Source organism: Agelaius phoeniceus, chromosome 6 (genome assembly GCF_051311805.1).
Source record: "Agelaius phoeniceus isolate bAgePho1 chromosome 6, bAgePho1.hap1, whole genome shotgun sequence".
In the NCBI taxonomy this organism is placed as follows: Eukaryota; Metazoa; Chordata; class Aves; order Passeriformes; family Icteridae; genus Agelaius; species Agelaius phoeniceus.
The window spans coordinates 40,924,530-40,952,363 of record NC_135270.1 but is presented as its reverse complement, the minus strand read 5'-3'; the positions used below and the strand labels follow the sequence as shown (position 1 = coordinate 40,952,363).

Here is a 27,834-nt window from a genome sequence, read left to right as displayed (position 1 = left end):
AAGTGGCCCCTGCACGGGCCAGTGCCTTCCTTGAATACTCTTTGCATCAGGTTGTTTTTGAGTAGAGGTGTCTTGGGCCAGCTAACCTTACACTCAGCAGTCAGTGGTGTCAGTAGCCTGTTGGCAATGCCTTTGGAAAGCAAAGGCAATGCCTTTGCTCTAAGAATGTCTTTCTAAGAGGTGACTCTGCTGTGCTCATCCCCTGTGGTTCCTCCTCCTGGGCAGGGCTGAGCTTCATTTCAGGTTTGAAGGGGCAGAGTGTCAGAGGAGCTGTGTAACAAAGACATTACTGAGGTGTAATGCACTTGGTGCTGTGGAGCCAATTCAGGTCTGCAGCTCTGCCCTGGGCAGGGCTGCTCCCCAGCAGTGCAAGGAGCAGAGGGAAAGGCACCAGGTCAACAACAGCAGAGGGCTGGAAGGTGGTAAAGAGTCATGGGACTGGTGATGCTGGACTCAAGAGGCATCTTTGGATTCTAGTGTAGAAATGCTTCTGGGCCAGAAGGTACCTGGACCTTCTAACTGCATTTCTCAGCAGGATCCCTGAATCTTAGGTGCTCAGTTTAGTGCTGGAGGTTTAGGATTGCATGAGCAGGTAGCCCATGGAGATGGAGAGAGGAACAGAGTTTGATATGAGGTTGTGGTGTTGAAGTTTATAAGAGACTAAAGGAAACACACCACTTCTCATGCCTTTGTCTTGTTGAACAAGGTCAAAGTGACGGCCAGCAGGGATTGAAAGGCAAAAGCACGTGGCTAATCCAAACTGTCTGCTCCACATATGGACTGAGGAAAGCATGAGTTTTCCTGCCTATCCTCCTAAGGGCAGATAAAAGAGTGTGACATGCATGTGGATAATGAAAACATTCATGTTTAAATAAGATTTAAAGCAAATAAACATTCCTGCTTCAGGGCCAAAGCCTGTCTCTGACAGACAGAAGTCAGAAAGGAGGGTTATTTCTGCTTTTCTTGAAGCTGTCCACTGTCCTGTGCTGGATGCTGATCAGGAGGAGTGTTTGGTAGCTGGTGGCCCTAGGCAGGAAGAAGAAGGTAGAATCTGCTTTAATCCTGTCATATATATTGTGCTAATTAGGCTTGAGTCAATTTAATACAGGAGTAAGGAGCAGGCATATCCTTCACAAAACTGGGTGTTAATGTCTTTCCAGAAAACCCCCTCCCATCTAGGGGAGGGCTACCCTCAGCATCCTGCTGTGTCTCTAAGAGGGACTACATGGAGAACTGGCTCTTCCTCCTGCCCTGTGGCCCCAATGCAGCACTCACCATGCTCCTAGTGGGTGTATCACCAAATATGGTGAGAAGTCTTTGACATGTTTCAGAGTGTCTAGGAGTCTGCTGTTAGTCAAATTTTAGTTTTGTTTCTCTGTTTGCTGGATAGCTTATTTCCTTTTCACTCTCTGAATTGTTGTATGGGTGTGGGGTGATGACAGAGCCTGAGCCTGGAAGAGAGCTGTGTTGTGGCACTGCATCAGGGAGCCCCACACCTGTGCTCTTACATGTCCTGGAGCTGGCAGATTCATGGCAAGGCATGTGCACTGCTCCATGAGGCCAGCACCTGCCCCGTGCCCTTCTTGAGCTGTGAAGCCTGCTTGCAGATAAAAGAGTACCTTTGGTCCTCTGTGCCCTCAGCCTAGCACAGGTTTGAGGAGAAGGAGGGTTGTTTCCTGAAGCTCATGCTTGGTGAGCCCCATGGAGATGTGGATGCAGCTGTAGTTCTTCTCCACCTCCTCACTTTCATGCCTCTCCCTGCATCTCATCCTCTGCCTTTTTCTCTTCCACTATTGCTCCTTCCACTCTGTTTGCCAATATGGCAGTGGAGAAGACAAAGTACCCTGATGAACTCTGGCTTGGCCTTCTCCTGTCTGCCCAGGGAGAGCATTCTCCCAGTCTTCTCTGCCTTTTGCCTTTCTAATCAGTCATGGTCATTTACCCTGGCACTGTTTGGCAGGGGCTGTACCTTGGCATCATGAGCAGCCAGGGTCAGCTGTCAGCCTCTGAGCCATGAGTCTAATGCAACAGAACAGATGTAGGTATTTTTTCCAAGTTTTTCCTGGGCAGCAAGATTAAAGTCTCTGTTCTCAGCTGGGGTTCCCGGTGTAGTCACTTCCCTCTGTGTTACACAACACCCTATTAAGAAGAACAGCACAAACATGTTCATTGGGATCCCTTCCCCCAGCCCTACAGGGCCAAGGAACAAAGGCAAGGGAGGTTTCCAAAGGCTGAGGAGCTGTCTGGTCCAGGAGCCCTGGGATAATCTTGCCCAGCTATCCCCCTGTGAAAGGGCCCTCCCTCTCTCTGCTGTTCTCCATCCTTGTGATGCCAGGGGTAAGAGGAAATTGGTGGTGGTGGTGGTGGTGGTAAAAGAGCAGTGGGTCATGTTCTTACATGCAGCTGGCTGTAGGCAAACTTGAGTGAGTACCAATGCAGGGAGAAACTATTGTGGCAGCAGCGTCCCTGCCAGGCCTGGTGTCTGCCCATCCCACTGAACTGGAGGCTTCTGAGAGTGTGTGTGTGCATGAGCACCAAGCAAACAACAGCACATGATGAGAAACTCCAAGGGGCTTCTTGGTGCTAGCAAGGCAGAAGGGGAAGGTGCAGTCCATGGTCTAGACTTGCTTGAGTTCAAAGGTGTCATGTCCTGAGACAATCTGTGTCTTCTGATTGTAAAAGCACTGAGAGAACTTGCTGGAAATGGAGGCAGCGTGCTCTCCATAGATGATCCTGAAGTGTCTGGCCACAGAGAGGGGCTGCAGGCACCCTTGGTGAGCAGGAGAGGGCTTCCCCAGCAGACCAAAGGGAGCAGTCAAGTCCATGTGAGCACACGAGGATCTGCCTCTTGTGTGCACCAATTACTTGCTTTAGTGACAAAAGACCATAAATGAACAAGAGAGTTAATTAGGTCTGCAGCAGGCGAGGTCTGGAAGCCTGCAGAGCTGAGAAATTTGGAAAGGGTTCAAAGGCTCAGGGGGAGGAGAAGGCCCTGGAGCTCTGGGTAGCAAAGGTTCTGCTGGTTTTTCCCCTCAGAGAGCACCAAGAAAAAACATCTCTGACCTGAAGGATGGTCCCCAGGAGGGGGAGAGACCAGCTCCTGGCAGCATCTGTTTCTTCAGGCCTCCACTGAAGGCCTTAAACAGCTTGTTAATTCACTGCTTTGTACAGCTGCAGACCCTTCATCATTGCAAGCAAGCCTCCAGGCAGCGTGTGCAGTTGTGAGCCAGCTCCTTCACCGTGGTACTCTGTGCACTGGGGGATCCAGTGAGCTGTCAGCAGGGCTGGGGGGCACACTGCAGCTGTCTGGCCCATGTCTAGTAAAATACTCACAGCAGATCCTTTCCATCTGCTTTGGCCCAAGAGTGACCCTTGCAAACCTCCTCTCCCTTGCAGCCGCCTCAGCAGATGGTGGGAAGGCAGATGGAAAGAGAAATCTCTGAAGCTTTAGCAATAGAAAAGCCTGACCTTGTGATACCTCTCACCCCACCACCCACAGGTGCTGGGTTCTTGCAGTGCCACCTTAACCCCTGAGCTGTGGTCTCTGTGTTCCTTCTCCCACCCCCTTGGAGCACCTCCTGCTCCCTTCTCTGGACCTCAGTGGAGGCTCTGGATGGCATCCAGTTGGAAGAAAGCCTGCCCTAGCTCTGCAAGCAGAGTGGGAAGGGGCAGCTGTGTTATGAGGGAAGCTCACAGCATGAGGAGATCTGATGTGCTCTAGGTGATGTCTTCTTGGGGTCTCAGGGTTTATAACTTGGGGCTGAGGGTGTTCAGCTATGGTGAATCACTGCAAACCACATTGAGCAGCTGGTCTTGACTACCCCCTCTTGTACCCTGAAAGCATAAAATCTCCTTTGGGAGTGGGGCAGAGGGTCCTTTCTCTATCTGCAATTGTGGGGACTGCAGGAGTTCAAGGAGGTGAAATGGGATACTTGGCCTGTGGGAACAGTGGAGGAAGCTCCAGCTCAGCAAGGGTGTTGGGGACAGCTGAGTCAAGTATTGCCTGCCAGACTGCACCAGCTGCTCTGGAGCCAGGACTCAAACCTAAGCTTGGTCACTGTTCCAGACTTTCCCTTCACCTCATTTGTTAGTGCTTCAGATGCAAATTCAGTGGCCGGTATGTGGAGGCTTGGTTGGTTTGCAGGGCTCCTGTCCAGCTGCCCTCATTCACTCTGCCTCCCTGGTGGGCCTGGCTGGATGTGAGCACTGCAAAGGTCTTGGAGGGAATGTGTGGGGCATCCAGGCTATAGCACTGTCACCCTTCTCTCTGTGTGATGGCAGTGGCTGGCTTGGACAGAGGACAGGCCCTTCCCATAACACCAGCAGTGTCAATCCAAGTACAACACAGAGGTGGAAGGTTTGCTCTGCAGAGGCTGTTCACCCCACCTCACATCAGTACACACAGACAGCTCATGAGAGATGACCCTTCTTCCTGCAAAATAGCTTCTGCAGGCAGTGTGGACAAGGAGCAAGAAACAGACTGAAAAGAAATAGCAGGATAATGGAGAAAAGCTTGGAAAGGTCTCCAGGCCTGCAAGTACAAAGATGTCCAGGGGCCGTGTAGAGGGGCTCCACTGTAGGGTTTGGTACCATGCCCAGCCTGAAGCTCTAGCACCATTTAGCAGGCTGGACCAGCCTTGGCCTCAGTCTTGTTTGGCTGGATGAAGCAGTTGTCATCATGTCCCAAGTACAGTATCATCATTGCTTTTTAATTCCTCCAATGAGGTGTTGCAAACAGATATACATGTGCTGTAGCTGTAGTTTGGAATTAGACTTGTCTCTGGGGGCAGGCAGTGATAAGAGCTGTTTGGTTCCCAAACTCTCGTGTTTCTGAACTGGTTTCTAACAAGAGCAGAAGGCACAAAGCTGGGAAGAGGCTGTGCTCCCCACCAGCACAGCCCTATGGTCTGGGAAGGGATGCTCAGCTGGTGATGCCCCCCCAGCACATGGGGTTAATAACCACTCTAAGGTATTGGAAGTGTTACCTGACAGCTGCTAATTGGGTTTGCCCTTGTTCAGTGCCTGCCCCTGGGGTTTCCTTGGCAGCTGCATGGGCAGGTCTGGGTCTGTGGACATGGGACCCCTGTGGGAGGAGGCTGCTGTGATAAATGACCATTGGTGAATAAGAGGACAAAGGGTAGGAGGAGAAAGTTGCCAAAGCTGTAACTCCAGTGAGTGCAGAGGTTCAGCCTGGTTCAGACCTGCTGGCAGGCAGGGAAGGGTCCTTGGCCAGCCAGGGTGTTAACAAGCCGGAGGTGAGCTTGGGTGAGCAGGACATCAGCACATGTTGCATAAGTCAGACTTAAAGTTCCAGAGAAAGCCTCCAGGGAGATAAATTGTCTTAAGTGTCATCAGCTCTGCAGAGATAATGAGAACCAGAAAACAGCAGGAGGTGAAATGGCACAGATCTGTGAAACCAGGCTTGTGGGCCTGGGATCATCATGGGTCTGTGCTGGCTGCAAGGGCTGGAAGGGAGAGTGGCCGTGGGGTAGTCTGGTACTTATGGAGGGGCTGAAGAGTTAATTCTCCTAAATCTTAGAGGCAATCAACTCTGAAAGAAGAAAGTCTTCTTCCCAAGTGATGTCCCCTGCTCCTCACCCCTGCTTCTTCAGTTGTCTTGAACAGAAAGCAAGAAACCAGGGAAACAGCAAGGGCTGGATCTGCTGTCACTGTGTTCGCATGGTCAGGGAGAATGAGGCTCCAGGCTCAGCCTCTTGGCCAGCCTGGGGGTTGAGGGAGCCCCTTGGGACTGGAGCCAGCAAGTGCAGCTAAAAGCATGTGTGGGTCCACAGTGTCACACCCCCAAGAGGGGCACCTCCACCTCCTGTGATGGTGACCAAACCCATTACAGCAAAGTTGGTGGATGAGTACTTGTGTTAGAGGTCAGAAAAGAGTTAAAAATGCTGGAGCAAGTTGCCCAGGGGGGCTGTGGAGCCTCCATCCTTAGAGGGGTTCAAAAACTCAATTGAATGTGACTCCAGCATCCTGGCCTGAGCAGGGGACTGGGCCCTTCTCTAGAGGTCACATCTCACCTCAGCCAGTCTGTGAGTGTGTGGGAGAGCAAAGGGAATGATCTCCACTGCCAGGACAACCTGCTTGCTTGGCTGTGGCTGAGAGGTCCACAGCTGGCTGAGGCAAGGACAGCAGGAACTTTTTTTCTCCTTACCTCCACTGTGAAACCAGAGTGATGGAGTCCTTCACCACTCCCTTACCTGTGCCAGTCCTTGCAGGGCTGTGGTGAGACCTGCAGGGCAGGAGCACTCCAGGGCACAGCAGAGTGCTTTTGGAAGCCATCTCAGCTGGGCCCCACAGTGTAAAACTGACTTGGTTCCACACCTCCCAGTGGGAGGCAGGGCTGTAAAGCAGCTGTGGAAGTTAGGCACCACCTGGCTGTCTTTGGCATTAGGCCTGAGCTGGTGAGGGTGAGGGCAGGCTTATTTCACAGAACAGTGATGAAGTATCTGCAGGGGGTTTGTTTTCCTAGCTGCCTCCCTCCTGGTGCCCTGAAGGCCTGTGGTGAAGGACAGATGTTTGCACTTACACCTGTGCCTCAAGTGTGTGTCTTCCTCTGCCCACGAAGTGTTCCCAGGCTTGAGAGAAGCTCTGTGTTGGCTGTGAGATCTCGGGCTGGATTAAGTGGCAAAGGCAGATCCTCAGCTTTGGGAAGAGCACACTTGACCTTTGCCTCTACAGGGTTGTGCTCTCCCTTGGGAGGAAGCGTTGGCTCAGCTGCTAAACAAAGTGCTGGCTGTCATGAGCAGGACCTGCTGCCTCAGGGAGGAAGGGCCTGGGCTGGGGGTCAGATTTATAGTCCAGGGGGGAGGAGGAGACAACACACCCATTGACCTATAAGCTTAGAGGTGACCAGCTCAATTTAATGAGAAATGAGAAGTTTTGCTGCCTCCTCTCTCAGTAAAAATACACCATCTGGAATGGTCTGGGCAGATGGGCCCACTGGCACATGCAGAAGCAAAAGGGAATTTTGCTTGGCAAGATCCAAATGATATTTTGAATCCCATTCCCTTATTTTCCAACCTGTTCTCCTCTGTTATGTCTTGCAGTGCCTCTTAACCTGAATTCCTTCTAGCACTTTGTAGGTTCTCAAGTCCCATGAAAGAAGAATCCAGCAGTAGAACTGGGCCCTGGCATGGACTGCAGACAATGATATATGTGCTCAGTGGAAGGAGCAGCTAAACATGCTGCTAAGCAGTGACCTATGTACAGCTCCTAAGCAGTGACCTATGTACAGCTCTCACATTCATTCAGGTGTTTTCTCCTGCCCTTTCTATGCAATGTGGCTCACTCTAGCACCAGAGGGCCTAGCAAGATATATGGGCAAACACAGAGTGGGTGTGTGGGGTGGTCACTTTTCCCTTTTCCCTCAAGTTTTAAAACAAACAAATAAAGACATAGAAATTGACTGAGTGCAAAGCACCATAGAAATGTATTTGTATCTTCATCACTACAGGTACACTGTTTGAAGGTTTGGGGTTACCCCTGACCTTCACACCTTTTCCTCTCCCCAGGCTCCTCCATTAAATCCTCTTGAATTTGGAACCACTTTGAATTAGTGGGTCTAAAGAGGTAGTTCAATATTACTGAGAGCATGAGTTTGGGAGGGAAGATATTCCCTGGGGTGGAGCTGATGGAAGAATCTGTGTTTGCACCAGTCTCCAAATGGCTGAATGGTCTCCAACAGTGCTCAGCCACTATGTTGGCAGAGTGGTTTCTCTGTCAGGGTGATAGGAGCATAGAGTGGTAGTCAGCACTGCAAGACAGGAATGTTACCTTCACCTGCAGGTGGACTGTCAAATTGGAAGGAGATGAGAGGATTGTCAATCAGTCACTGATTAACATTGGCCCAGACCATCTGAAGATCTTGTGGGAAACAACCATCACGTTGCCAAAGCTCTCCTGCATGCTGGGGCTAGAGCTACCTCCTGCCCTCTCAGCTTTACAGGTTGTGTGTGTCTCTTGCCTCTGTCACTCACACACCCCAAAGTATCAGCTGTATTTCTGTTGGTGTGGGATGACTGGAAAGAGACCAAAATCTGTAGAGTGTGTTACTGAACACTTATGTGGGAGGTCTGTTGTTAGCACCAGTGTGAGTGCTGCACATCTGAGAAACAAATACGATGAGAGGGGCTGTGCACGTGAAACACTCAGGGCAGTGGGGCCTGTTCCTCCTTTAGATCTGCTTGGTGCTGACAAACCCATTAGTGGCAGCTTGGTGTTGCTGCTGAGCAGGACTTTGTTGAGAGAAAAAGCCCTGGAGCCTGTTGGCAGCTGAGCTTTGCACAGGACCGGGCTGGTGGAGTCAGTTACCCCCTCCCAACCCATATGGTGCAGATTCACAATCAATTTTCTGAGCACGTGGAGTTTCTGGGAGACATTTGGCTGAAGTCTAGGCTTTGTGCAGCTGCGTCAGCGGGTTCTGGAGTGGGAAGGGCACTGGATTTCACTTCCCTGTTTCCTTCCTAGAGCCTTGCTGACACAGCTTCCTGGACCACTAGCGTCAGGAAGGGGCAGTTCAGTTTCTAGAGGAAGGTGGGAGGGAGGAGAGGCTCAGCCCAACCTGCACGAGGCGTGAGAAGGGCACCAAACCATCCTTGTAGCCCAGCTGCTTCCTTCACTAAAGCGACCAGACGGAGTTTCTGCCATACTCAGACTGTTTGGAAACATGTTGATAAACTTCCAAATGTCTATTTTACAATCCAGATGTGCTAGTCTTGGCTGTAAACCCTCATCTGAAGAACAGGTGTGCTATAATGTTTCTAGCAGTGGCTCTAAAGCCAGCTGGAGGCTTGAACTGAGCAGGGGCCAAGGGGCTGATGCCATATAGGATATGGATACTAGGGCAGGGACAGGTGAGGCAGAGAGCTGTAGGTCAGCTGTAGTTCACATCAACTCAGTCAGACTGTGAGGGAAGAAAGGGACAAGCCAGAATATCCCTCAGCCCCCAGGCTCTGCTCAGCAGCACTGGAGCTGTCACTGAAGAGGCTGCCCTGCTTGTATGGGTAACACAGATGCATCCCTGGGGTGCATGGGTCTTGCTTGTATCTGTCCTGGTGAGGAGACACAGGGCTAGAGCTGGCCAGCAGCCTCTGTGATTTCTTTTCACATCCCCAGGAGCTCTATGGTCTGGGAGGCACTGCAGGTCAGAGCCCCTCCCTGCTGGCATTGCCATGGGAACTGAAATAATGGGGCAGCTGCTTCCTTGGGCCAAACTTCGCATGCACTTTTGTCCTGAAAAGCAGGTGTTCCTTCTGGGCTGGGAAAGGTGTCTTGCTGGGCCTGGATCTGGTTTCTGAAAGCTGGGCTGAGGAGAAGCACCGTGCCAGTGGAAGGACTGGTGGCAGCAGTGGGCTGCCAAAGAGAGGTACCAGTTCTCTGGTGTGGGAAGGACAGCCAGCCCTAGGTGCAGGCTGACAGCAGGGCACAAGGTGCTGATACCAAATCACTCAGTTACACAAGGTGCCTGTGAACTCAGACATGAGGTCTGTGCTCACAGCCTATTGTTCTTCTCCCCAGGTCCCCAAACTTGTTCTCACATGGGATTTTAGCTCCCCTGTTACCTTTTGGTGATTTGTGTAGCCTAAAGCTTTTGTCAGTGATGTTCATACCCTGCATAGCTTCCACAGATCCAGCCAAACCTGCAGGGAAGCAGAGCCTGACTGACAGCAACCTGCCATAGGAGCAGCTGCCTTTGCTGAAAGTGGGCAGCAAGGTTGGGATGTCTCAGGCCAGGGGCCGTATGAGTCCCATCTCCTCGTGGAACAAGAAACCAAAGTGGCATTGAGAGGGATCTCCAGAGACAGGACTTCTCTTGCCACCTGGGGTGGCCCTGGCCATGCTCTGTGCCCAGCCAGGAGCATTCAGGATCCCAATGTCCCTTACAGTGGGCATAAGGCTGGCTAGTGCTGTTGCTTCATTTTCATCTGCTCCCAGATTGCACTCCTGGCTGGGGAAGAACTCTCCTGCCCTATAGCCCTGCCTTCCTTCCTTCCTCCTGATCCTCTGCAGCAGGAGCTGCCCACAGAGCAGCCCAGCTTTGCACTGCCTCAAAACAGGCAGTTCTGACCTGATGCTGTTGATGCAGGGATGTTCCCCAGAAATATCAGGAGCTCCTCAGCTCCTTCAGTCCTGCCACCCTCCAGGAGCTTCCCTTGGCTCAGGGGAGCAGAGGGCCTGGCTCTGAGAGGGAGGAAGGAGAGGGTCTCTCCCTTGTCAATGGTGCCAGCTGCCTTCCACAGCTGCCACCTCTGCTGTCAGGGCTTGCCAGCCTTGAGAGAAAGCAGGTGGCCCCTGGGCTCTTGGCACTGCCTAGGGCTTGAGCTGTGCAGGTCATCCTTGCCTGCTCAGATGGGCTGAAATGAGGAAAGTGAGAGGGTGGGAAGGCAGAGGCATAGCCTGAAATTGCAGGCCAGAGCTGAGCACAGAGGTAATCATCACCAGAGAACATTGTCCCTGCTTTTGTCTTTAGCTCCAAACTCCTCTGGGGGAGGTAGGAGAATCATGAATGCCATCCCTTTAATCATGTTATGACTTCTGTGCCTGGCATGGCCCCTGTCTGGGTGGGAAGTGGATGCTTCCCCATCTTAAGCTCCTTGCATTTCTCAGAAGATTATGACCTGATGTGGTAAGAAAGGAGGCTTGGCTCATCTTCTCTGCAGATGATCTGCATTTATCTCTTTGTTAGTCTCCCAGTCATCATTATTCTCATTTCCTGTAAGAGTGTGGGTCCTTTCTTAAGGCTCTGTGCCACACCTACATGTAGTCACCACCTGACAGTAGTCAGCATGGCAACTAGTGAGGGAGACTCTGGAGCTGTGATGTCACCAGAGAGCTGGATTCCCAGCCTATGAAGTCATAGCTGGGAAATTGGGTTCTCAGCCTAATCCCAATAATTACCCAATGGGACTGTAAAGTGTCAATGCATTCGTCTCCTGCATGATGACTATTTAAGCTCTAACACATGCCACCTAATAATTGCCACTTTTTTCAGTTCCCTAAGATTCACTTATTAATAAGCTATTAAACATCCCCTTGAAATCATTGCGTTGTAATGAGCTGAGATCACAGCTCACACAGTGATTGCAGTGCCCAAACTGGTAGGAAAGCACCTAAAAACCTGTGATGGGTGTGAGCCCACAATCTCAGAATGGCAGAGTAATCAAACTAATATGCAGATATAACATCACCCCCACCAATCATTCTTATTTCAGAATCTACCATCATCAGTTTTACTCTGTAATGCAAAGCTGAAGAACTTGAAGTCCAAGGTCCTCATGCCCTTGGCAGCCACAATGAGGTTCTTAAGGAAGGAACAGCAACCTGAAAGAAACTAATTGCTTTTTAGGAAGATTGCTTTGGAATCAGAAGTAGGAATGAAACCACTTTAATCACAAACACGCTGTAGAATTCGAAGTTTGATTCAGGTTTGTTTTTTTCTGAGCTCTTTGTTGTTAAGAAGTTCAGCATGGGAGGAATTTCTCAGGAAGAGCTTCTTCATCATAGTCTGGGCATTGCCTGGTTTCTTCTGTCCTCACTGCTGGATCGGCTGGTTTGCATCTCTTATATTTTCTATAGGTTGTGGTTTTGTTCAGAAGTGCTGCTTGTGAAGTTGTACCAGACACCAGGAAGGGGGACTTTTCCCTTAGGAGAGCACCTCAGGCTCCCTGCATACCCTCAAGCTGCAGTTCCTACTTTCCTGTTCCCTTCCAGTCTGTGACAGGCTGATGTTCAATAGCTGCCACAGGAATAGCCTCCTGGCATTGAGACCCCAGTGAAAAGGGGAAAAGAAGGTTATGGTAATTCACTATCAGGCCACTTTCCACTGTTTTCAGCAGTGCCCTGACCTCCCAAGAAGAGGGTCACAACCCATAAAAATGGCAAGATGTTCTGCTCCCTTCTTCCCTTTCCCTTTCCCTTTCCTTCCTTAGTGAGGACAGCTGACAAATGAGTGGAGCAGCTGAAGTCCCCCATCTGGCTGATGTCCTGAGCAGGCTTGTTCCACAGGGAACATGTGATGGGATGGATTTCCTGGTCAGGGCAGCCTCTGTGCTCTTAGGGCATGATCAGGCTTTCCTGATTTTCAGGCCCTGTTCACTGCCATGTGCAGTTCCAGCCACAGGTATTGAAGAAGCAGAGAGGCCAGACCAGCCTCTTGGGAAGAGGGAAGATTGCAGTCAGATCATTTCAAACAGGACTTCATTAATTATAAATGAACAGACTCCCTTGAGCTGCTGTAGCTCTGCATGAGTCACATTCGAACTGAGCATTCTTTTTTTTCTCCTGAGGAGTTGCCAAACGGGCTCTAAACAGTGTGATGGATAAATAAGGAACCAGCTGTGCTCTGCAGCCAGCCCACCCAGGGCATTTCTACAGCAGTAGCCCACAGTAATCTCCTCTCTGCCTCACTCTGCACTCCCATCCCTTGGGTTTTGCCACTTGATCATTCTCTCCAGGTTTCTTTTTCCTGGTGGCATGCCTTTGTGTTCTCTTGCAACCTCTTTCTCAGCATGTGGTCTCAGCCCTTGGCAATGCAGGGACACATGCTTAGACAGCAGCATGAGCAAGATCCAGGTGTAGGACACCAGCTGCCTGGTCTGTGCCTCCATCTCAGAGATTGCCCTGGTTAAATGAAAGCAGAAGGAACAATAAAACCAGCAAGTCTTGGCTTTAGACTAGGAACTGGACAATTTCTCTTCTGTTTTCTGACAACAAACCACTGCTCACACAGCTCTCAGCTGCCTGCTGGCGGCTTCCTCCCAGGGAGAAGCCAAGATGTCCCCAAGGCTCTGAGGGATGCACTATGAGTGCATGGAGGTGGCTGAAGGGCCAGGCCGTGTGTCTGGCTGTGGTGCCTTGTCTGTTGGGTGGGAATGTCTGCTTCCCTGGGTGCCCAGAAATATGGGTGTGCTGAGCTGTGTGTATCTCATGGCAAAGGCAATGGGTGCAAATGCTGTCCATGGAGGGTTTGCTGGCTGTATATGCAAATTCAGAGGCTGCTTTTTCTGCCTCTCTGATGCCCATGGTTACAGAGATCCTCTCCAGAGATCTCTCTGTATTACTGCCTTGAAATTGTTTCTCTCTCCAGCTCCCCACAGCTGCCATGTTCTCCCTCCTGGTGTGAGACTGCTCTTTTCAGAGAAGCTGTGTGTTCTACCTCTACAAGGCTGGCTCCACACCCCAATTTTTAAGCCAGTGAGGCTGGCCAACCTTTCCCTGCCCTTGAGCCCTGAGCAATGGGAGCACTCCTTCTTCCTCTGCGGGAGCTGCAGGCAGCTTCTGAATCCATGGAATGTGTCCCATCTGCAGTGTGTTACGGGTGTGCTCTCAGCAGAGGAAGAGGCACATGTGGGCTGTGAACCCTTCTGAAGAGGAAGAAAAGGGGCTAATTAATCGAAGGGATACAGTGCCAGGAGCCACATCTGGGGGCCAACTGTCCCTGGAAGCATGGCTCCCAGGTGTTAGCACCCCAAGGGAATTGTGCAGAGCTGGTGTGGACCCAATGGGTGGGGTAATGAAGGTGTGAGGGGGCCTAGCACAGAGGGGCCACCATCAGCACAGTCTGGAAGAGTCCCTTCTCCCTGTCCTTTGAGAGGGCTCAAGATGATGTGACTTATGTTCGTCCCTCCAGGTCACAGCCTGCTGTGACCCCTCTGCCTCTGGCCCCATGGCTTTGATCCTCAGCTGCCCAAGCACCCCACCAGGCCTGCCACAGACAGAGCAGGTGAGAAGTGTCATCAATGTCATCAAAGCAGGCCACACTTGCTCCTCTTCTCTGCAGGGTCTGATGAGCCCCTTGCTTTCTGAACTGGCTGCCTCACTCAGATCAGGGCCCTGGCCCTAGAAAGCATGGGCTTGTAGGGGTGCTGCAACTGTGTCTGCCCTCAGACTCTCCCCTGGTGCCATTTCTGTCACCTAGAAGGTCACATGGTGAATTAAGGGAAGTGGAGGCAGCAAAAAGCACTTTGAACTGCCTGCCTGAAGGTCATGTCCCCAGAGGTGCCCTGTGCTCCCTGCTGCTGGGGGCTGGGCTATCACACCCTGCTTGCCAGCTTATTGCCCCATCCTCACTCTGCTGCTGCTGATTTCTCTTCCCAAGTGCGGGCTTGAGCTCAGAAGCAAGCAGCCCAACCATCCACACTCTGCCTGGGTGCGTTCCTGAGCAATGAGGTATTTCATGTTTGACTGCTGAGCCCCCACTGTGCTGCATGCTGAAGCCCAACCTGCACTGCACCCCCTGTCCTTCCCCTTTTCTAATGGGTTATGTTTTGGGAATGGCCAAATATCTGCACCCCCTGTCCTTCCCCTTTTCTAATGGGTTATGTTTTGGGAATGGCCAAATATCAGCCATCTGCAAATAACTCCTGTGCCCTCAGCTCCTTATGCCAGACAGCCTCAGGTGGGGGGATTGGGGGCCACTGCCCTCAGCTGGCCCCTGTTCTGCTGCAGCAATCCCGTGGGATCAAATGGCAGCAGCACATCCCTGAAAAGCTGAGGAGTGCTTGCCTGTGAGAGGCAGCAAGGAGCTCGGTGTCCAGCTCCAGGGAGTTACTGTAAACACGGAGCTAAGCTGATTTGAGGAGAGATGCCAGCTCCCTGGGCCAGGCTCCACCACAGCCAGGGGCAGCTGCAAGAGGTGCCAGGGGGCTGTTGATGGCTCTCTTTGCACATTTCATTGCTCAGCCCCATCAGAGGGCACAAGCCCCTGGAGCCCACTACCATTGGTGCCCCAAGTGCAGGCTCCTGTGCACATGTTGTCCCCAGGGGATGCTGAAGTCATCTTCTTCTCTGGGTTGATCCAACACCTCTGGGAAGGAGGAATCCACTTGTGCCCCCTGTTCTGGGGTCTTCTGTTCTGGCTTTGAGCCTACTCTGGCTCTTGGCTGCTTTGTTTATGGCTTTGTTTATGGCATTGATAATTTTCTCATGTCAGGTTTAGGCACAAGCATTCTTTCCACTGCTGCATAAGAAAGTAATTAGGTGAGGATGGAAAGGACATTCTTCTTCCTCAGAACAAAGAAACAAGTCACGGCTGTTAGTGGGCATTGCTTATGACATCCACTGCCATGCAAACCCCTGCCCAAGTGACTGTCCCTGCCCTGACAGGACAGGGAGGTAAACTGATTCCATCCCAGGGAGTGCCAAAGCACTCTCTGAAATTTCTGCCTGCCCTTCAGCTGCCAGCACCAAGGTAAAGCCTGAACCCACTCTGCCCATTATTCTGGTCACACTTGCTCACCTGTGGTTGCCTCCCATCTCCCCCACTTGCCATGCCCAGCCAGAAGAAATGTGCTGAGGTCCTGCTCCACTCCAGACCCAGCATGCTTTCAGGGGGATTCACTCCCTGTGCCTTTGCTCCTTTCCCAGCTCCTCTGCATGCTGGGGGGTAGGCAGCAGTGCTCCTATCCCAAGAAGGAGATGGCTGTGGTCTGAGAGAGTGTAAAAGGCGAGGGGCAATGAGAAGAAGGGAGATGGAACCACTGGTTTCAAATAGGAGAGGCTTTAGGAGCACAACTGCTGGAGGCTGGAGAGACAGAACTGAGTGAGCTGGACAGACCCCTCTGCCACAAAGCTGTTGGAAAGCAGACAGCTTGGTGAGGACCAGGGAGGGCAGCACCTGTAGTAGAAGGCTGAAGGGAGAGGAGCATCAGTGGGATGGGGCTGTAATGGGCTGGAGGAACAGTGGGCACAGAAGAGGAGCCAGTAGTCCTATGTTGCAGTCACCCCACAGATCAAAAGGAACAAAAGAAATCAGATAAAATCATGGACTGATATGACAATTTGCCTTTTAAACCCAGTGGCTGAGCTGCAGCAGCTGGCTGAAGGAGCCCCTACCCTGCAAGCTGCTGGAAGATGTAAAGGTGCCCCTGAAGGATCACTCTGCACACACAGAGTTCCTTGTGTTCTCCTGCAGACATCCAGCTGCTGCACTCACGGCCACCACAAGACCCACTGCAGGCACATAATCCAGTGTATCTCCTTCCTGTGAGCATTTCCAGGGCCCTAAAATGTCTCTTTGCATGTAGAGATGCAGCAAGAGGCCTTTAGTCACCCACTAAGGTAACCAGTGCTTCTGTGGGTTGGAATGAGCCCACCCCAAATAAAGGACAGTGTCTGCACTCCAGTGGGAGGATTTGCTCCTTGCCCAAGATGGCCAAGAGCAGCAGAATCTGTAGAGATGTGGCAGAGCATGAGGTTAAACTGATGTGTGTGGCTGAAAGGGGATTTGTGCCCCTGTTCTCCCTCCTCCTACTCTTCTCTCAGTCTTCCTCAGCACATATAAAGCAAAGCAGTCATTTTAAGTCCTCCCTCGACCTCTTGGTACTCAAGCAGAGGCAGACGGGGCGGGGGGAAGGACGGACATCTACTCTAAGCTGGAATATGTCTCCAGAAAGGTCTCTCAGGTTGAAGGACCTGGAGCTTCTGGGTGAGTCTTTTTCTAGCCTGAACTTATACAAGGAAGATTATAAAAGCCTGAATGGGGTTGAGAGGATCCAAGAGCTCTGGAGCCAGCGTGGGATAGCCAACAAGGCTCTTCCCATTGCCGTGCCTTTCTCCTGGTAGATGCGATCCAGAACAGCGAGCGGGCTAGCAGTGCTGATGCAGCTCCAGAAGTGCCCAGATGCTGAGGGGCACCGGTGTGTTCTTCTGGCATCCGTGTCTTTTGCTCCGTGCTCTCAAAGCCGGGGTCGCTCCACCTTTCCTGAGCGCTCCCAGCTGCGGCGGGCCCGGCGGGTCGCGGCGGGCCGGGCTGCGGGCCGGGCTGCGGGGGCTGCATGCCGACTGCCGGGCCGGCGGCGGCCGGGTCTCCCTGGCCAGGCAGGGGTTAAGGCTTCTCTGTTGTAGTTTGTTTCCCTTTGCCAAAGTGGGTGTTGCTGGAATGTCTCCTCTCCTAAGAAGGGGGGCCGAGCCGTGTCCTCTGGAGAGGGGGGATGTCAGCATCAAAAAGACACAAAGGGGGAGGTTTCCAAAAATAAAACCCTCCATCCCCTCCAGGCGCTGCCAGTGCCAGAGGCAGGCGCGAAGGTGCTTGGAGCTGCCTGCGGAGCGCGGGATCTCGCTGGCAGCCCGGAGAGCGGGGCCGGCCGCCCTTCTCCTCTCCCTCCTCCTGCGGGGGCCGCCCGGCAGCCCTCTCCCCGGCTCAGCACTGCTCTCTGCGCCCCCGGCCCCGGTGGGCGGCAGGTCCCGTCGGAGTCCCGGAACGGGATGGGGCGGTGAGCGGGGGCGGAGAGCCGGCGGTCCCCGCTGCCCCGCGCCCGCCGGGGATGCCAGCCGGGCTCTGAGCGCTCCGCACCGCCCGTCTCCCCTCGCCACCGGCTGACACCATGCGGGGCGCTGCCGCCAGCCTCCTCCCGCTCACCTTCGCCGTCCTCCTGGGCTTCGCCCGCTGCCGGCCGGACTCGGCGGCCAGGCTGGAGCCGGGGGCCGGGGGAGCGGCGCGGCTGCGGAGCCGCGGGGCTGTGCTGGGGGCGGCGGGCAGCGCGAACGGCCTGTCCCCAGCGTCCCGGTCCCCTCCACCGTCACGGCCCCTCCCCGCAGCCCTCCACGTGGATCGCGGCTCCGCGGCCGCCGCGGGGAGCCCGAGCGGTGCCGACGGCCGGAGGCAGCGTCCCGACCGCGGGCTGCCCGTGCCCCGGGGCCAAGCGGGAGATGCCGGGCTCGGTCCCGGCGCGGGGCAGAGAAGCAGGCAGGACTCCTCCCGCCAGCGGCAGGGCAGCGGGCTGAAGGCGCGAGTGGTGCCCCGGGCGAAGGAGCCAAGCGGCAGAGGGAGGATGGCGGGGTAAGTGCTGCGGCCGGGGGGATCCTGCCGGGGGTGCGCAGCGTGAACCCCGGTGGTCCCGGCGCTGGGGAGCCCCGGACGGAGGGGCAGGGTCCCATCCCGAGCCCCGTGTGCATCCCCATTTCCATCCCACGGGCGCTCCCGGCGCTGCCACGTCCCCCGCGGGATGGCGGTCAGCGTTCCCCGGGACCGGGTCCGGAGCGGCGCAGCGGGACCCCGCTGGATGCTCGCTGTCCTGCGGCGCGTCTGTCCCGCCCCGGCGGCCGCGCCGCTCGCAGCCACTCGTGGGTGCGTGTGTGTGTCGGTGTGCACGCAGGCGGGGTGTGCTTCCCGAGTGGGCGTGGGTCGCCGGGCCGCCGTCTGCCAGGCGTGGGGCTGCGTCCTTCAGGCGTGTTGGGATGCAGTGCCCCTGTGGCAGGTCGGGGCCCCGGCCGGCAGACAGCTGCGCGGCAGCGGGCAGTGTCCCCGCTGCCCTCCGGAGCTGCCCTGGGAGGCTGCAGGGTGGGGGACTCCCGAGGGGGATCCAGCATGATTGAGGTGTGGAGGAGCTGGAGGGGCTTGCTTGGCTCTGCGGGACGGAGTGTGTCTGCTGCCGCTCTTGCTGCAGGTACCTGGCCCTCTTGGCTCCTTCCTCCCATAATGGGCCCCTTGTAAGCACTCCACGCCGCAGCTTCCCATGGCTTGAGTTGGCTCAGCCGAAGGAGGCTTCCTATGACTTGCCTGGCAGGGCTGCTTCCAGCTCCAGCCTCTGGCTGCAGCCCTGAGGAGGTGGAGGGGATATCGTATGGCGGGGCCAGCTGCTCGATCGTGAGGGGAGCCTGCCGTCGGTGCAGGGCTGATGGACTCCTCAGCCCAGCGCCCCTTCCTCGGCAGTTCCCTCGCTGTTCCCCCGTGGCTGATGCCCCTCGAGATCAGCTCCTTTGCCCCTTGGACAGGGCAGCCAAAACCATCGCGCAGGAGTTTGACCAGCCCGTGTGGCACTTGTGTGTGTGTCTGCTCTCATGTGAGCCTTGCTAGGGGGATTGTGGGGGCAGGCTCTGGGTTTACAGCCCTCTGACACGGGCAGAAATGTCTTCTTCCAACATCTGGTGGGGAGCTTCACTGGAACACAAAAGGTCTGTCTCTGGGTTTTCTCTCTCCCATACTCATCTCCTTGTAAAGTTTGGAGACAGAAATGTTTTCTGTGCCACTCTGTGTACTTTCCTTCAACGCATCCACAGAAACACCAAGTTCACTCTACTTCTATTATGTTTGATACATAAAGTATCACTAGCAGCTAGGCATATGGGTTCTGACCTTACCCAGCTCATTATCTTGGCTTGTCAGCCACCCAGAGAGGGAGTCTTGGGAAGATTCAGTCCTGCTCAGTCAGATTTGGACGTTTTTGGGCTCAGAAAGATTCTACCCTTTCTACAGTTGGAATGTTGTCAGTGTTGCTTTGGGATCATGTAGCAGTTTGGTTGAATTGGAGTCATCTGATACCCAGCATGTTTGTTTTCAGACTGCAGCTGCCTCTGGTGACAACAGCTGGCCTGTGCTGCTGTCAGGAGCGTGAGGGCAGCCCCAAGGTTCACACTGTGCTCGGAAGAGCCCTGAACCTTTTTGCAAGTAGCTTTCATCCCTTAATCCAGGATGTAAACAGGGATGGTTGGTCTAGCACTTACACAGTTTACCTGTTATTATCTATATCTGAGAGTGCCACTGCCTCCAAGCTCAAAGTAAGGAAGAGCTGTGTCCTAGTGCTGTGCTTCTCAGGCAGGCTCTGCTGCACTTTCTGCCTCTGCTCTGCACTGGAAGATCAAGGCTGGGGATACAAAGCTTTCTGCAGTCCCCAAGAGCCTCAGTTCTGCAAAGTGTCTGTAATGGCTTTCTGTCTGTTCTGGACTCCAAAGCATCACTTTGAAGTTTCTCTATAACTTACTGTCTTCAGAGCTTAAGAGAAAGCCCAGCTGCAACAACTGCCCACGAGTAACCACATGGTGCTGCTCCTCATGGAAAGCTAGCTGCTGCTGCCTCCAGCCACTCTGGGAGCCTCTGTCCTTCCACCTCATCCATCTTCTTACACCCCTTGCTGCACCAGACACATTTTCGTCCAGGAAACTCAGGGCCCCTAAAAAACTTCAGTTTGTGATGTTTCATTTTTTTGCCAGGTGAGATATTTTCTGTTCTGCTATTTACACCAAACTCCTGCAAGTCTCTGGTATGACAACCTTCATTTTCCCTTACCCAGGTAACTTTTCAGGCACACTAAACCCCGGTACTATTTATTTATACAATTATTTTGGCTCAAAATCACAACTCCTGCATGTGTTGCCTTTCCAGATTCCCCAATGAGAGCTCTCTGCTGGTACCTTCAGGGGCCGTGCAGAGTTCTGTGGTTGAAAAATCGCCTTTTATTGGCACTCTGTTTTTCTAGATAATTATTTTCTCACCTTGTCTGATAGCTGCATACCCAAGATTGAGTTTCTTTCCTGGGGACTCTTTGGATGCCATCCCTCTCAGTCTCTCTCTGACCTTTTTGCAGGTGTGACTTGTACGAACAATTTCATGAATGCATCCAACTTCAAGACTTGCAAGAGCTGGGTTTTAGTATTTTCCCCAGAAGACTCACTGTGAGGTGACTTTTGATATCCCCACAAACATCACAGAAAATTACTGACTTCTGACTCTGAGAGAACAAAACAATCCAGCCCTGAAAACATCACTGCTTTGCTCTGTTCAGCTTAACATCCCCATTTCTCCAGCTCCCCTGACTAGAAGGATTTTCCTCTTGAGTGTTGTGGGGTAGGGTAGCTGTGATTCTACTTGTCTGCTGGATGCATCCCGAATTTGGGGTGGCCGGTCCTGCTGCGAGGACACTGTGGGCATCTCCCTCTACATCAGTGTCCCTTGGGATGTGTCCCCCCTTGTTCTTCTGCCCCATGGCTGGGAGGGTGGGTCACAGTGATGAGGAAGGTGGGTGATGGGACAGTAATCTGGGGAAGCCTCTACTTCTGGCACCTGTCTGGACACTTTCAAGGGGCATGTGAGACATCCCAGGGAGCAGGCAGAGAGTACCAGACTCATTCTTTCTCCCTCCCATTTTCTTTTGGGGCATTCTACACCCCAGTCCACGTTTTATTGCTGTTGTAGACACCATCTGTGGCTGTGTAATCCTGCTTTACCCAGGCTTTGTGGCATATAGGTTCTTGCTGCAATGTGTTTATAGGATTGCTCAGGAGTGGAGGCAGTTAAATGCTGGTGTGGACTTGGCAGAGGGTTTTCAGTGACTCATCGATGCCAACAGCCTTTTGCTAATGTTCTTCACTAGGTCTGACGGCAAATATTTCATATGCATTTGGATGAAGTTCACTTTCCTGCAGTAGAAAGGCAGACCTGATGATCTAATGGTCCCTCTGGCCTCTTGTGAGGATGCTGTACATGGTCTGAATGGAGTCAGCATATCTGGCAGCACAGAGTTCTGTGTGAAGCTGAAAGATGATGCATAGATTGCTATTAAAATAAGTGGTGGAAAAAGGGTTCTACTGAATGCTTCAGAAACAGCATGTGATCATTGCTGTAAAAGCCATGATCTTACTACTGTTTTCTTGTTTTCCTTCCCCCTGGTGCCTGCTTTGGTTGCTTGGTCTTGTTTAAGATAACACTGCAAGATCTTGCAGGCTGTTCTCATCCTGGGTACCTCTGCATGCCTGAGTCTGATGCTGTTGGCGGCCTCTGGCTGCAGCAGCAAAGGAGGAGATGAGGGAGTGGCTTGCAGCAGCTCCTTTGCTCAAGTCCAAGGTTGTGCCAGTGCATCCAGTCAGGGCTATGAATGGTTCTTCGGGGTGCAGGGAGGCTTCATGGCACTGGCTTCAGCTCTGTGGGGAGTTTCAAGGAGCTGTCTATCCCAGAAAAGGAGCAGGTCAGTGAATAGTGCCTGGGAGCTCCTGTACACCAAGCTCAACATGCCAGGGATTATACCTGGGCATGGATGGTGCACGCTAGCCACAGAATGAAGAAAAAGCTTGGTTTGCAGTTGCTGGCTGCTGCCTGTGCTCTTTGGAGACCTCAGGGTGTACCTGGTACTTGAGGCAGAGGCTGAGATGTGGATCCAGTGCCCCACTCTGCATTTTCCCAGAAAAGTACTGAGTTATGCCTTAGGGTTTTCTCTGGCACTGTGGCTATTTAGCTGTCTGAGCTATTCAGTGCTCTTTCTCTTCAAAAAGGGGGAACTGGCTACTGGAAATGGTCTCTGTCTGCTTTGGTCTGAGCTGGACTGGGAACTATTTTGGAAGGTGCTAAGTAGCCCATGAGCCCTGAAGCAGCACAGTGTTACAAGCAATCAAGTTCAGTGCCTTTGAATGTTCTCAGCAATGTTTCATTTCACAGGATATGTGCTAGTTGACCTGACGCTTAGGAAGGCAAATACATTATTAAAATCTTCCACTGGTAAGGAGACAGAGATAGGAAATACTGATCGTTTGCTGAAGGCTTGTTTTGGCATCAGTGTTAGGGCTGGGATTAGGGCATCCCATGGAATGTGGCCAATACGAGGTTCAGTGGAACTTCAGTTTGCAAGACCCATGTGAGGACATGTCCTCCTTTCTGCTTTGACTGTTGAGTTTCTTTCCAGCTGGGAGAGCTGCTGACCCCTCCACATGCCCATTCATCCTCTGGTCCCCCTGCAGCCCAAGCTGCCCTGGATGAGGGTGTGAGTCATGCTCCCATTTCCTTTCTGCTCTGCTTCCTGTTCCAAGGAGTGGGTAAGCAGGAGAAAACCTGCTCAGGCAGCTGCTGAATGCTTCAAAGTTCTGATCATGGCTCTGGCTTGTGCCATTGCTAGGTCTCCGGGGGCTCGGTGTGTCACAGCACCCAGCAGCTCCTCTTGCCGGGCAGTTCTGCTCAATGCCTTGGAAGTCCTTGTTCCCTGTGCCATGAGGGGTGACCAGAGGCTGCTCAGAGTCTGCAGGTAGCTCCTCAGGAGACACCCCCATTGTGGTGACACCAGACCTGGGGGGACCCTGCCACTTGTTTGTTCTCCAGAAGCAGCCCTGGATGGAGAGGCCAAGGGCGGGACTTGCCCCACAGAAGCCTCGTGCTTGAGCCACATCTTTGCCTAAAGTGTTTGTGGTGTCATGTGCAGCAGGACAAATGGATGTGGAAGCCACCACTCTCTCTCAAGCACCATCCCACAATATTGTAAACATGCCATGTTCCTTAAATTTAATGGGATTATTCTGAATTCTTTGCAAGGCAGTACAAACCCCATGGTGTTCAAACCAGGCAAATGACAGCAAAATACTTGAAGTAGAACCAGATGTGATCAGGAATGGGTCGGATGCAGCAAAACTCCCATAGCTATTTTCTTGCAGCTGATACTCTTGCTTACCTGTACCTCATGCTCTGTGAGGTCCTGCTCACTGGACTTTCATCAGGAAATAGTTGTGGTTCTTCTCTACCCTCCAGCACTACCTACATGTTGTTCCTTCCAACTGCTCATTTCCAGTCTAGGAGGTCGTCCCTGCCTCCATCTGTTCCCATTCTCTTATCCAGGACCTTATGGCAGGAAGGAACATTTCCATCCAGGTATTCCTTCTGTCCCTGCCCCTGAGGGCACCCCTTCCTCCAGGAGCATCACCCTGGTTGGTGCTGGCATCAACACCAACCCCTTCCCCTGGGGCTGGCAGCTCATGTCTGGCAGTGACACAGAGTGGTTCTATTAAGGAGGGATTTATGCTGAACCCAACGGGGTTTCATGACTCCAGGAGTGGCCTTGTCTGCTCAGGCTTGGGCCCCTGTCCATCTGAGCCTCAGATCTTTTTTCCTATGACTGCTGGCTTGGTGTTGGCATTGAGAGCAGCTAGCAACATGCTCACTCCAGCATGCCTGAGAGATGTGGATAAAATTTAAACATTAATTCCACAAAGAACTAATAGTACAGTTCAAGGCCAAAACAGCTTCTCTGAAGAAGGTAGCTACTTTGCTCACAAGAAACATGATTTTCTGGATAAGTTGAGGTGGGAAAGGGCAAGGCCTTTGCTCACTGAAGAGACTGAATATGACTTATGAGATGTGTTTCACCTGTGCCAAAGGAAGAACGGGAGCTGTGACAGTCTAAGCAAAGCTGCTTATGTTGCTGCTTGGAGTCCCTCTCAGGACCTTAATTATCCAAAAACTGCTCCAGCTCAATAGTTTTCTTTTTACTGATCAGGACACCTTGAAAGTGTTTAAGGCCTTGTGAGCTCTTATGCAGCAAATAAAGGAAGGTTTGGTTTTTTTTAATGGATGTTTTCTGAGGATGTCTTAAGGAAGAGATTCATACATCTCTTTGAGCTGACAGACAAAATGCTGGAAATTGGTGCTCTTACCCAGCCAGACCAGATATGAGTGTGTGCTAGAATTACTTTGGCTTGTTCTGCTTGCAGGAAGTTGCACCAAGGGAACTTAAATGCTTTCTCCCTATAAAAATTTACCTAGATTAGTACAACATTGATCCTGAAGGACTAGGTAACACTTTTAAATGATGTGTCTTCTCAGACCACTTCCCTTTCCCACATGTAGCAATTGTACCTCTGCAGGCAGCTTCATTTGTGAACACCAGAACAATCCCTGGCATACCTGCCACCCACTGTCCTTGGCTCTCCTAAAACGTGAGCCCCACAGCTTGAGCCCTGGCACTTCTGGAGTCTCATCTCAGGCCATGTGGATGCAGGAGTCAGGAGGATGCCAGTTTAGAGCAGGACCTTCCTCTGACCCTGCTGTGTTCATGTTAAAGTCAACCCAGAAGACAAATGTGCATGTTTCTGTGGTTCCTCTAAATTCTGTCAGCAGCTCTGACTGCCTTGTCCAGCATTAGAAATAAACCATACTTTCCACTTCTTTTCCAGAGGATTTCCAGAGCTTTCTGGCTATTTCTAAGTTTCTATCTTTTGACAACTGTTCTTTCTCATCTACCTTGACATGCAAAGGTTACCTATTTCTAAAATCTTCCCTCCATGATGATTAATACTCTTGGAGAGCACCCTGGGACTTGTTATTCCTTCTCATTATAGACACTTAAATATGATGTGACCAGAGGAAGCAGCATTAGCTGCCTGCTTGGGCATTGCAGAGCACCCCTTAGATGCCCAGCATTGTCTGTGATAGTTGTATGTAGACAGTCATCCCTACCTGAAAACAGACAAGAAAGGAGAGGTGGGGAGGATGTCATTTATGTAAGGGCAGTCAAAAAGTAACTGCAGCTAAATCCTGGTTTCAACACTCATGGAAATGATTTCAGCATCTTGGAATTAGTGTAGCTCTGTGCACATCAGGTAGAGACAAAAATTTCATAGCACCAGAGAGTCCTCAGTGCCCTGGGTCACTGCACTAGAGACAGATCACAAAGGCAGGACTGGGGTGCTTGCAAAGGGAGAGCAAGCTGGGGAGCATCCCAGAGTGTGGCTTCTGACGTGCCATCCCTGCCAGGGCAGGGCTGGGCATTGAACAGCAGCAGGCAGCAGCAGTTAGGTGGAGAATGAAGTGTTCTCCTCAGCTGGAGCAGCTCAGGACATTGGCAGGGGCAAGATACTATGACCAAAGTTGAAATCGGGCCAAATTTACACCCTAATACCATGAAGAACCATGAGATCTTTAATGATCTCTGGCTGCTGGCCTCCAATTGCTCTCAGGAGGAAAATGGTTCCCCTGAGTGCTGTGCCAGGAATCCAGCATAATGCCAGTTCAAAAGGGAGCTCCTCTCTCAGGGATCGCTCACACTGCAGCATTCATAATCCTTGGGGGTTTCTTTTCCAAACACTTAAACAACTCAGCCCTTGTCCCATTGGTTTTGATCTCAGCTGCTGGTCCATCTGGAAGGAAATATCAGATGCTGCAGGAAATAATTTGGTGGGTGACTCAGAGGTGATGGCTGCAGCAAGACCTCAGCTTCCCCCTCTCCTAACCACACTGCTTTGTCTCTCTGCTTAGGCCAAATGTCTGTGGCAGACAGTGTTGCCCAGGATGGACCACAGCTCCAGGCACAAACCGCTGCATCAAACGTGAGTATGAGAGTCTCAGCCAGTGCAAGTCTGAGGATGCACCTCTAAAAAGTGCTTGAATACTTCTGTGACCCCACACACTCCCCATGCAGGGTGCCAGGGCAGGAGATAAATCCTGGGGTCTGTGGAGGCAGTGCCAAAGCCTTGCTGTGGGACTGCCAGGCTATAGGTCAGCTCTTCCTGTCTGCCAGCAAAGTTTTAGTAGAGTAATTATGGTTTTATTTCATTATTGTTATTAGTGTCCATCCATGGCAGGATCCTGTTGGGGCAGGGCATGGCAGTGGCCAATTTGTGTGTGAGTTTTGAGCTTTGCGCTCTCACTTGTCCTGCTTGGAGCAAAGACTTGGTCTGTGAGAGTCCCAGCAGCTGGGAACCAGCACACTGGGGCTGTGCTCATGTGGGTGAGCACTGCTGATGCTGAGTGGGGAATCAGGGCTGCAAATTAGATCTGAGTGCTATTAACAAAAGCAATTAATGGATTTGGCACAAGGGCTGGGATGGGTGGGGCTGCAGCATGGGGTGCCTTAGATGGCAGTGAGGCGCAGGGTGCTCCTGCAGTGCAAAACTGCCTGGCCAGGACCCTCCTGCCTACCCACAGAGGAAGCATGAAGTGTTCTGCTCACCCAGGCAGCCCTGGTACAGCCCTGTGGGCTGTGGTCTTTGTGGGCTCCCTGACACAGCACTGGAAGAGAAGATGTTTGGGTAAACACCCGTGCAATGCACACCAGAGACAAGTGAACTGCCTCCATCCTCAATAGCTCCTCAGCTCTGGGCAACCCCTGTGTGACCCCTGTCCCTGACCAGCAGGGCTGCACCAGCAGCTCATCCGTGGCCTTTGCCAGGCCCTGCTGGCCCCATGCACCTGCCTGGTCCCGGGAGGTGTGGGGCTGCCTGTGGCTCTCTGTTATCTGGGGGGCAGGAGCACGGGCCGGGGGAATGCCCAGCCCAGAACAGCGACAGCATCTGCCTTTGCTGGGGCGGCAGCAGCAGCTGCCCAGATGTGAAGCAGGGAAGGAGGCTCAGCTTTGTTTGCCGCGGGATCTCACGGCGCTTTGGCCGTGCTGGGGCGATTGCATTAGCGATCCTGTTTGGGAGCAGGGGGCCAAGGGCTGACTCACCTCCCTTCTCCCTCTCCCCCATCCGGCAGAAGCCAAACGGTAGAGAGCGTGCTGTGCTGCCAGACAGTGTCTGTAAACACAGCGCGGGCCAGCCATGGCAGCATCTTTCTCTCATTAGGGATTTTGGTAGGAGCAGTGGATCTGGGCTTGCAGCCACGAAGGCTGCCTGGTGATTGCTCAGGTGCTGAGCCCTTGTTCCCAAGGATTCATTAAAAAGACAGTGTCAACATGATCAGGCCTGACAGTGTCCCCCTGACCGGGGACGGTAAAGCTCAGCCAGGACTTTGGTGGAGACTGGTGATGTGTAAACATAATTTAATTCCCAGCTACCTCCTTCCCTGAGATTTTCTGCTGGAACTCAAGCTCCTGGAGACATACAGCTGTTTTTAAAGCTGCCAAGGCAAGCTGGACAGCCCATCCCCATTAAATTTCTGCACTGTAATGCTGTTTAATGTCCGTTCCCATGGTCTTTGATATGTGGCATATCAAGGAAGTCAGTGGGGTAGAAATGCAGCCAGAGAGAACCTCTTAAGAGTGATGAAAGATGTAAGAATCAGTATTCAGGTGTTGGACAGATACTTGGTTTTTAAGGATTTGAGCCTGGGTACAGGAGAGAGGATATGTCAAATTGTTGCCATAATCTACTTCCTCTCACCTACCAAGGGTGGTGGTTTCTTCATTCACCCATGCTTTTGTAGGCACTTTATTCTTTCAATATCCCTGCATATGACTTAACTCCAGCCTTAGGGAAGTGTCTCTCTGTATGTTTCAGATTTGAGGACCAAAGTTGCAGTGAGGACTTGTGGAATTTTCAGACAGTCTGTGACAGGGAAGATAAAAAGAGAAAATAACTTTCCCTGGAGCAACAACATCTCCTGGGAAGGTGGAAATGAGCTAAGGGAGTTTA

General features: G+C 52.4%; 1 protein-coding gene across 4 annotated transcripts in view; it reads left to right on the top strand.

Moving 5' to 3' along the window:
• Window positions 1-16,989: 16,989 nt before the first annotated feature.
• The window catches only part of LTBP2 (latent transforming growth factor beta binding protein 2), a 70,891-nt gene continuing 60,046 nt past the window's right edge, over window positions 16,990-27,834 (top strand). For 3 of the 4 annotated variants that reach the window (XM_077180485.1, XM_077180486.1, XM_077180487.1), the window contains exons 1-2: window positions 16,990-17,791; window positions 25,739-25,809. In XM_077180485.1, the coding sequence (XP_077036600.1) occupies window positions 17,337-17,791; window positions 25,739-25,809 (526 nt within the window). In that variant the 5' untranslated portion in view covers window positions 16,990-17,336. The remainder of the gene's footprint in view (window positions 17,792-25,738; window positions 25,810-27,834) is intronic. The other variant, XM_077180484.1, reaches the window with a different exon arrangement.